Here is a 10,871-nt window from a genome sequence, read left to right on the forward strand (position 1 = left end):
TTAAGTTCACACGTTCTGCTTCGGGGCCCTGGGGTTCGCTGGTTCAAATCCCGGGTGCGACCTACACACTGCTTGTCAAGCCATGCTGTGGCAGGCATCCCATATAAAATAGAGGAAGATGGGCATGGATGTTAGCTCAGGGCCAGTCTTCCTCATCAAAAAGAGGAGGATTGGTGGCAGATGTTAGCTCAGGACTAATCTTCCTCAAAAAAAAAAAGTTATTCTAGTGGGGGCAGAGGGTTACAGAAGCACATTCCACAGGAGTCTCCGCCAAGCAAAACATCAAACATGCTTCCTGGGTAAGTGTCAGCTAAGCTTGGATGGAGGGGTAATGAAGAGAGTCCAGACGAAGAAGGAAGATGCCTGAGTGTTCTCAAGGCCAAAGAAAAGCTACGGGAAGAAAATAACAGAGACACACAGATGGGAGCGCTACACTTCTGCTCCCGATATTCGCCCTGTTTTCACCCAGCTCTCCCCCTCCTTTCCTTCCATCTCCAGTTGTAGCCTGAAGGTTAGCCCCTCTCTCCCTAAACATCCATGGCTCTGGTGCAGCTTATTTGCAAATCCCATCCAGGAAGCAATAAACAAAACGGCTAAGGAGTAGCCACTGGAGCCTGGATCCAAGCCTACATTACACTTACAAAAATTTGACTTTCCTTAGAAAAAATATTTTGACTCCTACATTTTTGGACTCCTTTCATTAGAAAGATCTGAAATGGATGACACCAAGCTGTTTGCCTAAAATAATGCCCCAAGCCTGAACTGGCATGGATATTTCCTGAGATTAAAATAGAATCTTGTTTTGCTAACACAAAACAACTTGGAAGTCAAAGAGTCATTTAAGTTGAAACCATTATTTTTCCTATTGGTGCAGAAAATTCCTGTTTTTAAGAGAGACCAGGATAGTGAGGTCACTCTGCCACAGACCTTTCCATTAAAAGTTTGAAGTTGAGAAACCTCGAAAAGAATATAAAGACGGGGGGAGGGGGTCTGTAATGTAACAAAGCCATTCAGTAAACATTTATGAGTACCTTAGACGGTGCCGGGCAGCGTTCTAGGCACTAAACAAAGAACGCGCCCTTGCAGAGTTTGCAGCTTTGCATTCTAGCAGAAAGGAGACACAAACAAGAAAGGAGCAGGTTAAACAGGAAACTGAACGGTGAGTGGTACGGAGAAAGGGCAGGGGGAGCGTGGGGGTCGCAATGTTACACAGGGTGATCATGGTTGGTCTCCTCCAAGAGGTGACATCTGAGAAACGACTGAAGGAAGTGAGAACGCGAGCTCGCAGATGTCCAGGTTCAGGCAGAGGGAACAGGCGTCCCGGCCTAAGGCAGGGGCACGCCTGGAGTGGTGAGAAAGGCGAGGCCACGGATCGGGAAGAGAGAGATAGGAGGCAGGCCTGAGAGGTACAGGAGACGGCAGCTCACGGCCCCGGAGTCGTTTGGGGAGGGTTTGGGAAGAGGGTGACCGATGTCTTGACGTGCATTTTAGGGTAATCGCCGCGTGTTTCCACTTGAACACAGTCCATTAGTACAATACACTTCAGCCCGCAACTACAGAGCAGTGACGGCTTCAAGCGGTTTCTGAACCCTCCCGCAAGACCAGGACCGCCAGGCCCTCCTCGGAACAGCCCTCCCTCTCCGGCGGGCACGCGCCCGGGACGGCGCCGCGGCGGCCCCTCGGATGCGCGCGGGTCGGGCCCGCAGAGGCGGGAGCGTCCTGCGCGTCCCTCCAAAACTCGACCGGAGAGCCGAACACTTCTTTCGGTTGGTTACAAAGCAAAACATCTGCCTCTGCCAACTCTGCGGGAGAAGAAACCCCGGGGCTCGCCTCCGCTCCTCTGTCCAAGTCGTGCTGTGGTCTCCCTCATGGAGACACTGCGCGGCTCCTGCGCCCCCCGGGAAAGCCGCGCTCGCGCCGGGCACCACCTGTCGGGGCGGGCCCCACCTGTCGGGGCGGACCCCGCGGAGCGCGCACCCCGACCCGGGCCCCTCTCCTGCGTCTCCCCTTCCCCCCAGCGCCCCGCTGCCCCTCGCCGGGCGGCCTCGCCGCTCTCCTCCGGGCCCGGCGCTCGCCCCGCTTGGCCGTCTTCCCGCGGCGCCCCCGCCCAGGGCCCCGCGCCTCGCCCCGCGCCGGGGCCAGGAGGGCGGCGAGCCCAGGCCCCCTGCTCCGCCCCTCTCTCCTCCCCTCCCCTTCCCTCCCCGCGGCGGCGCAGCTCCCCCTGCAGCGCCTCCCCTCGCCGGGAGGGACCGGAGGGGCTCCGGGCGCCGCGCCGCAGACCCGCTCCGGACGCTCCGCGCTCCGCCTGCCCGTGGCCGCGGGGTCCGGCGCCCGCAGCTCCGGGAGCCGAGCGGGCGAGCGCCGCGCACCGCGTGCTGCCCCGCGCGCAGAGGCGCCGCCGGGCCGCGCCGCCCGCATGGACCTGCTCGTGGCGCTGCTGCTGGGCGCCGCGCTCTACCTGCCCGCCGCCGCCGACTTCGACGCGCGGTGAGTGGGCCCGGTGCCCCGCCGCCCTCCCCGCGCCCGTCCCGCCGTCCTGGGCCTGCCCGGCCTGCGCGGCCCGGGGGCGTCTCTCCGTCCAGGCCCCGGCGTGGGGAGCCGGGCCGGGCACGGGGGCGAGCCCGGCGTCTGGGCCGCTGAAGCGGGGTGACGGCGGGACCCCTGGCCGGGGAGCTCCCACCGGGGGCTTAGACCGCGCTCGTGGGACACCTCCCGGGGCCGGGCTGGGCCTCGGCTCGGAGCTGCCTCCCGTGCGCACGGAGGTGGGGGGAGCGACCCTGCTTCCAGGGACCTGTCCGCCTCCCCACCTGGTGTTCCCCGGGGAGGGGAACTCAAAATAAGGACCGAGAGGAGGGAACGCTGCGAGTGCGTGTGTGTGTGAGTGCACGTGCACGCACAGCTCCCGGGGCCCGGGGCGAGCCGACCGCTGCGTGCTCCGACAGGTTCCAGCGCCCGGCCCCGGCTCCGCTGTCACTCAGCCTGCTCTCCGCCGCCGGATCCGCCCGGGCGAGAGAGAGTGTGAGTGTGAGTGTGTGCGCGTGTGTGGGTGTCGGTCTGGAGGGCGCGCTCAGGTACCCCCGCTCCCCGTAACCACAGACCAGACTCGCCTGGGGCGCGGATCGCGGCAGCTCGCGCAGAAACCGGAGGGGAGCGGCCGGGAGCGCCTTCAGCCGGGGGCACACCGCCTCCGCCGCCCCCTCGGCGCCACCCCAGCGCCCCCGCCCGCCGGCGTCTCCGCGCGCCGCCCGGAAGGGCGCGCACCTGTTTGACCTGCGGTCTTGGAACGAATCAGCCCCACGATTGATCGGCTTTCTTGTGCCTGGAGGGCAACCGAGGGGAGCAGTGGGGCGCCGAGGAGAAGCGCAGGCGCTTGTTTACCAGCTGGTCGAGGAAATAGAAAGTTGGGGGTTATTTTGTACTTTGGACTTGGGGGCAGAAGGGAGAGATAAGGGGAGTTGAAAAGATTAGGAGAGTTTAAGAAAACGTGGCTGCGGCCGGAGGGTATTTCATTAAAGCAGTACTTGGCCCGCGTTCGGGGATGTGGTGAGTTTCTTGCGTGCACATTGACAACAAGAAATACGTCACGTGATTATGCATACGATTTTAAAGTAGCTTTAGAAAGATGTCTAAAATAGCCAATTAAAATATTGATCCTCTGGGGGAAAACAAGGAAACGATTTACCAAATAAGGCGTCACAGCGAAATCTGGTGGATAAATCGGTATCCTGGAGTTGAACACTCTCTCGAGTCCTTATTTACGTTAGAGGGAAGATAACCTGAATTGCTGATGCGGGAAAGTCTCAGACCACAAGGACACTTGAGATGTTAGCTGCGTTTTAAACTCTCCGTGTTTTCATTTCGACTTCTTTTTCTAGTAAATTTTTTTTCTGGGAACTTTTTCTGCCAAAGAGTCATATGTCCCAGAGTTTTTGGGGGAACCTCCCTCTTTCTGCCGCTTCCCACGTCTACCCTTTATATAAGGCAGAATTTTTTCCTCTCTGCTTTGACATATCTTATATGATTCAATACTTTTCAATTTGTGACGAATCAGAGCGGGCTTTCCCTTCAGTAACAGGTGTGGGTCTTTGAAGACTATTTTGTTTCAGGCTTCGGAAAGCAGCCTGTGGTGGCAGCCTTGAGGATTCTCGGCTTTAGCTGGTGCTATTTCCATTTAAGAAAGGATGCCCCCTCCCTCCTTTTGTCCCTGCTCCTGTGTGTGTTGTGGGGGAGGGAGGGTGTTTGTCTGAAATTTGAAATTAGATCACAGCAGAACTATTTCCCCAAAAGCGTCTTATTCTTAAATTTCTGCAGGCATGAAGGAGTTCATAGAAAATTGTTGGATGTGATTTAAATTTTGTTTCTAAAATAATAACAAAGAGGAAACTACTTTTAGTTTCAAAAGTGCCCTTATTTATTTTGAATCTTTCTGTTTGGTAGGTGGCCCAGGCAGATGGTGTCGTCGGTTGGCCTGTGCCGTTATGGTGGGAGGATCGACTGCTGCTGGGGCTGGGTCCGCCGTCCCTGGGGACAGTGTCAGCGTGAGTATCGTCCCAGGGCCTTCAGCTCCCCGGAGGTGGGCTCTCCACCAGCAAGGCCAGGTGGGGTGGTTCTGACATGGCGGTTTCAGGTGCCCCTGACTCCTTATTCTGCCCCTTTCCAACCTGAGCCACCTGCAGGAAGGGTCAGTTTGGAAAGTCACAGAGACCCACCGGGGATGCTCATTTTAGCTTTTGTCCCCAGTATCTCCAGCTCCTGTTTTTCTCATCAGGCTCCCTCTTTTGGCTCTGGGTTCTGAGATGGGGTAAGATAAGGAGTCTAGACTGTATTTACACTAAATAAACTCTGACTCTGAGAGCACGTAGAAAATCCTTACCTTAGCTATCGGGTAAAGTGGCCTATTTGTAAATCTTGTTTGGAAGTGAGATTGTATTGACTGTGTTCTAAACGGACCACCTGGTATAATCAAAGAACAGCTCTGAAAAAACATTTTTACGTTCTATGAGTTCTGTGAACGTCATGTAATGTGTCAAATCAGAACACTGATTTTTACCTTTTCTATGATCACAAATGGATATTTTAATGGTAGAAATCAGAGCCACATCACAGAAGTTTGAGAAATTTGTTCCCAGTATTTTATCTGGACCTCAAAATTTTATCCCACTCCCCCTTGAAAAAAAATCCCCAAATGATCAAGTAAATTTTGGGGGCATCTTTACAGTGCTAGGTTGGCGTGTCTGGTGAGAGGATGGGAGCTAAGCTGGCTCCATAGATCCCGGTGTTTTACTGCTAATGAGACAGGGGCTTAGAGGACTGGAGGAGGGTAGTTAAGAAGGGAGGAACCTGCCTCGGAGCTCTGTTGGTAGTGTGAGGAATCAAGTGAGTTTAAGTTCAGAGAAGTTAGGAGTTCTCTCAGCTGTTTTAATCTTTGAGAATAGCAGGCGATGTCTGTCCTGAACTTTGTGAAGAAGGGAGAGCGACAGTGATGGGTCAACTCTGTAATTGCACATGCGGGCTGATGTTCTGGTTAGGGGTGGAAAGTAAGGAGGACCAATGTTTGTCTGCCTGCTACCTGCAAGCCACCGGGCCATGGTTTTTGCACAGTTGTGCCATTGTATCCTACTGTAAAGGGTGATGGTGGTAAATCCAGTTTCCAGCAAACGAAAGAACTACGCACAGCTGCTGTGCCCCTACTGCTTAGTCTGCTCAACGTTGTTGTCAAGGGAAGATGATCAAAAAGAAGAAGGGTATCTGGTATAGTCTTCTGCCCGTTACACCACAGGGTCAGAGTATTTGCACAGTGGGAGCCCACAGGTGTGGAATGTGACGAGCAGTCAGACTTACCACAATCAGAGGGTGAAGAAAAGACCCTTCTCCTGGCCCAACTCACCTCTCCCAACACGCACACCCACCCAGTAAAATAGGAGTCATTCCTGTGCAGGAATGGAGAGAGTTTCCTCCTCCTTTGCTGCCTTAATTTGCAGGACACTCCCAAAGAAAATGCTGAAGTGCTTTAAGTGTGCCCAGTGCCCAGCCCTCCCAGGACCAGGCTGCTCTGGCAGAGTGCCCGGCGCATGGTGGAGCGCCCTCCCTGCGGGCAGCACGCCAAGAGTCGGCAGAGGCGTCAGAGTGGATGTGCGCTCTGCCAGATGTGATAGGAGCATTCCAAGCAGAAACTCCTCTATCCCCCTCTGTCTCTTAGAGGTTCATCAACTGTGGAATTCCCCAGAAAGAGCCTGTGGGAGCTGTCCTATGTGCCTGTACCATGTAGTTAGATTTTCTCTAATATACTCCAGCCTGGTGATCCTGAATCTGCATGAGTGTAAAGACCTTTCAAAGTTGCCGTGACATTTCAGAATTCAAACATCTAAGTGATTTCCTAGCATTTCGCTTTCTGCACAGTAGCTTTCCCAGCAGATACAGGACATTTTTAAAAGTTATTTTCTGTGCCTGTATTTTATTTCCAAAAGATTGCAAAGCGGTCAAATATGGTATTTGATAATATTTGTCTTTTCCTTCTTGTTATTCCTCAAGAATCTGAGGAAACTGCATCATGGCATAAGTTAATTATTTAAAGGGTCGTGTTATAAAAATGTGTAAGACGACCTGCACAAATCAGTTTCTCTTGACTTAAATTTGGTGAAGGTTTGAGAGGCAGCATAATGGAGGGAAACGTGGACGCTGGAGAAGGACTGCCTGGGTTCAGATTAGCTGTGTGACCTTGAGCAGGTCATTCAGTCTCTCTGTGCTTTATTTTCCTCATCTCTGAAATGGATCTAAGATAGTATAATACCTCATAGGACTGTAGCAAAGTTGAAATAAGTTGTGATTTGTAAAGCACTTTTACAGCCATTCCTGGCACAGAGTAAATACTACATACGGGTTTGGTGAAATTAAAGAAATGCACAGGAATACGGCTACTGAGATGGTGTTGTGGGATGGGGCGTACTGTGCTGGCAGGCTCTGCTTCTGGAGGCATGATGTATGTATTTTTGCATTTATATTGCCAAAATAAAAAACGGTTCCAAGGTTCTCTGTGTTGCAATAAAATAAAATGCCTTTAAATTAAAAAGGGCCAGATGGATCTTTACCTTTAATCTTGTAGATGGCAAAGTTGTAAAATGAGTTCAGAGATGAATGTTTCCTTGTGCGTGTTTTATTTTCCAGGATCTCAGATAGTCCAATGGTCCCTTGTCAGTCTGGAGATCCCCATCTTTGTTTTGCTCTAATCAGGTGGAGGAATGTGGGGGTGAGAGGTCAGCTCAAAATGGGAAGAACTGCCCCAAAAAGAGACTTGCTGGGAACAAATGGAAAACTCCTGATTAGTTTTCAAGAAAGCTTTTGTGAAATTAAAACCTTTGTCACTATATTTATCCAAGGGAAATGCCTTGCTGTCCTTTAACAGTTACATCTGGTAATGGATTACCTATAAAAATTCTGAAGAGCTTCTGGGAAATTTAACGTGGAAATGTTCTTGCCTTTCTGACCCTTTGACACCCTCAGGGCTCTTTCCCAGGAGGAGCCTGCTCCCTTCCTTATCGAAGGTGCTCTCTTTCTTGTTTTTCTGAATCATTTGCTTTGGAATTTTCCTTCAAGTTAGCACAGCAAAGCACAAGGAAACTGTCCCCACCAATAGACAGCACCTCCCAGTTTACCTCTTAAATGTGTGTGTGAGTTGGGGAGCTGGACCCTCATTATATTATTTATCAGACCTCATGCCCTCATGCAGTGGCCCTTTGGTGAGTGTTGATTCCATTTGGTTGAGCATTTGTGAGATGTTTTGACTCAATATTCATGTGAGCCAATGTATGTATTTACACAAAACATGCTGCCTTTCATTTTGGCTCGCTACCCTCCTTTTCATGGACTTGTTTGGAGAGACCAGTGAACATTACAGAGGGCTCAGCCGCCGCTCCTGGCTCATTGTGTCTAGCCACAAAGCCACATTCAGCCACACTCCTGTCCTTCCCTGTGGGACCAAGGGAGGAAGCATCAGAGATGCCCCCCAAACAGATGTAGGAGTGGTCCTCCTGCACCCTGCCCGGGGCATTGCATGCCAGCGTTGCATCCCACCAGCCGGGGAAGCAGGACCTATTCCAGAAACAGGCAGCTTGTGCTTTCCTAGTTCGTGTGTTCATCAAAGACACTAGAAGACCCCTTGCCTTCTCTTGTCCTTTGATTCTTTGTTTTGTATTCTTGACTCGTCAACAATCTCTACATCCTGGAATTCAAAATGTGATTTTCTGGTTGTCTCTGGGCTTTGCCTTTATTGACTATTGATGTGGCTCTTTGTTGTAAAGGGAAATTTTCTTAAGGTGTTCATAACACACCAATGGTTACATATTTACAGCACACAGCAACTTAATCACTGATTGTCACGAAATATTTGTTTCTTGCTCTGTACTTATTCTATTCCTTAACTTTTCCATCATGTTAATGGCACACTTCATTTTAGCTGTTTTAATTTCTCTACTCCTACCAAGCAGAGAGCTCTGTCATGAAGATTTCTCAGGGTTTGTGTATTTTATTTTAAAAAGCTGTGAATGCTCTGGAAACAATACTTAACTGAAAGCATAGACCACTTGGGACCCTGACTCGAGCTGTGGCGCTTGTACCTGATTACCTGTTCAACGTTTCTCAGCTGCAGTTTTCTTATTTTACTAGCGGGTTTCTAGGTTGCGCCGCAGCTCTAAAGTCCATCTGGGAATTCCTTGATATGGGAGAGAGCAGATAGGCTCCTGCTGCTGTCTTTCTGCGGGCTGGTCTTTGTGTTCTTGGAGCCTTGGCCGCAGGTGTGGCTGGACAGTCTTGTTTCTGTTGAGAGCACTTTGCAGAGGTGTGAAGAGAAACTCAAAGCACTGCTGGTTCCAGGTTTCCACAAAGCTATTCAGTTTTTGAGTTCTTTGGGTGTCAGTGAGCATTTTGGGTTTCTGAAGGAAATTGGGTGAATTAGGGTGGTTTTGTATCATTTTTCCTGACGACCAGGCAAAGTGTAGATGTTTTGTTATGTTTCTCTGGAAATTTTAGAAAGATGTAAAACCTACCCGAGTTTGCCTTTGCTTCATTAGTTCTTAACCTCATTTCCTCCCACTCCCTCCCTGAAGTTAGTTAAAGCTATGGCTGTACAATTGCCATGCAAAGGGGAAATTTTGGATTCTTATCGATGTTAGATAAGCTCACAGGTTACTGCTGCATAGGGACCAAGAAGCAGTCATTCATTCTGAAACTACTTTGGAGCTCTCAAATAATTTTAGCTGGATAGTATGTATGCTAGCTTACGATAGTGGACCACTGGAAGAAATGATGGGCACATTCTTACATTGTTGAATTAGTTCCTTCTGTTTTTCAAATGAAAAGGTTATTAGTTTAACCAGAGAATTTCAATTTAATAAGTGAAACATTTAAATTTCGTATTTCATTCCTTACTCAGATCTGGGTTCAGAAACTTAGCCTTGTAAATGGAGCATGGTTTATTAATTTTTGCTGCCTAGACTGGTGATTGTTTTCCTCTCTCTAGTCAAAAAATTATATAGATTACACCTGTTTTTTTTTTTAATTTTTTTTTTCCTTTTTCTCCCCAAAGCCCCCCAGTACATAGTTGTATATTATTCGTTGTGGGTCCTTCTAGTTGTGGCGTGTGGGACGCTGCCTCAGTGTGGTCTGATGAGCAGTGCCATGTCCGCGCCCAGGATTTGAACTAACGAAACACTGGGCTGCCTGCAGCGGAGCGCATGAACTTAACCACTCGGCCACCAGGCCAGCCCCGATTACACCTGTTTTTGATTATTTAGAATTTCTTAATCAAGAGTAAATAAGAAATATTGGAATCGGCTTTGAAAGCTACACATATTGTTCCTTCCAAAAAGATGTTATTCCCGGTCAATGCCCTTCCCTTGTAGTCAACGACCACGTCAGCCTCCGCTGAACGGAAATTAGTGCTGTGTAGATAAAGCTCCTTGATGCCCGTACATCCCATGCTCCAGGAGTGACTGGGGGTCTCAAGGTGGGTTGTGCTGCCCAGAGCCACCTCGAAGGCTGCCAGCAGGTCCTGGGGCCAGCGACATGGAGCTGGGCCGCTTCACCGTCTTAATGGGGAGTAGTTTCCTCCTCTGATTTTTGGGGTGAGAATGCAGAGCCTGGTTCTTTTTTTGAGGCAGGAAGAAGAGCAAAGCAGTGGGCGATTTTCTAACCAGTTTCAGAACTAAACCTGAATCTCCAGATCCTTAAGAAGTGAAGTTTTTCGCTAAGATTTTTCAAACACTGCTTTCCGTGAACATGGTATTTGAGAACACCATGTACTTTGGGTCTCTTCAAGTGGTCTTGGAATGCAGATTCCACACTAAACTCTGTGTTGAAGTTTGACCTTTCAAACAGGCAGTTTTTGAGTATGTGTCTTGAAAGTTAAGTTTCACAGAAATTAGCTGGTTCCTTCATTCTTTTCCCGCATTAGAACTTATCCTTATGTAATACTGTTAAGATCTACAGATTTCCTGAGAGCCCCTCATAAAGTTAATGTGGGCAGGTCTTAACCTTTATGGATTAGAAATTTCAGTACTTCTCAATCTGCGAGGTCAGGCCAAGTGAAGGGAGGCACTGTAGTCGCTGTGAGTTCAGCCCCTGGGTCTGCCCTCGGACACCTGCCACAGGACGGGCTGCAGGCAGGTGCCCCCACACGCCCGCGCTGGGACCAAGGAGCCGCTCTGGCCCCTGAAACAGCGCTGCACTTGCTACTGGGAAACCTGTCCATGAGCTTCCCGAAGTGTAGGTGTGCTTTCTCCCTGCTCTAGCGGGTGTCGTGTCCCGTGTTTCTGTGTGTGTGGGGTTATCTGTAGAACTCATGTCCTGTCCCATGTCTGTGTGTGTGTGTGTGTGTG

The 10,871-nt window shown here is 50.4% G+C and overlaps 1 protein-coding gene across 3 annotated transcripts in view; it reads left to right on the top strand.

The window, feature by feature from the left end:
* Positions 1–2,139: 2,139 nt before the first annotated feature.
* The window catches only part of NPNT (nephronectin), a 75,577-nt gene continuing 66,845 nt past the window's right edge, over positions 2,140–10,871 (top strand). Inside the window, exons 1-2 of one of the 3 annotated variants that reach the window (XM_046656272.1) lie at positions 2,140–2,487; positions 4,438–4,538. In XM_046656272.1, coding sequence (XP_046512228.1) covers positions 2,417–2,487; positions 4,438–4,538 — 172 coding nt within the window. In that variant the 5' untranslated portion in view covers positions 2,140–2,416. The remainder of the gene's footprint in view (positions 2,488–4,437; positions 4,539–10,871) is intronic. The other 2 variants (XM_046656273.1, XM_046656274.1) reach the window with 2 other exon arrangements.

This window comes from Equus quagga, chromosome 3 (assembly GCF_021613505.1).
Source record: "Equus quagga isolate Etosha38 chromosome 3, UCLA_HA_Equagga_1.0, whole genome shotgun sequence".
In the NCBI taxonomy this organism is placed as follows: domain Eukaryota; kingdom Metazoa; phylum Chordata; class Mammalia; order Perissodactyla; family Equidae; genus Equus; species Equus quagga.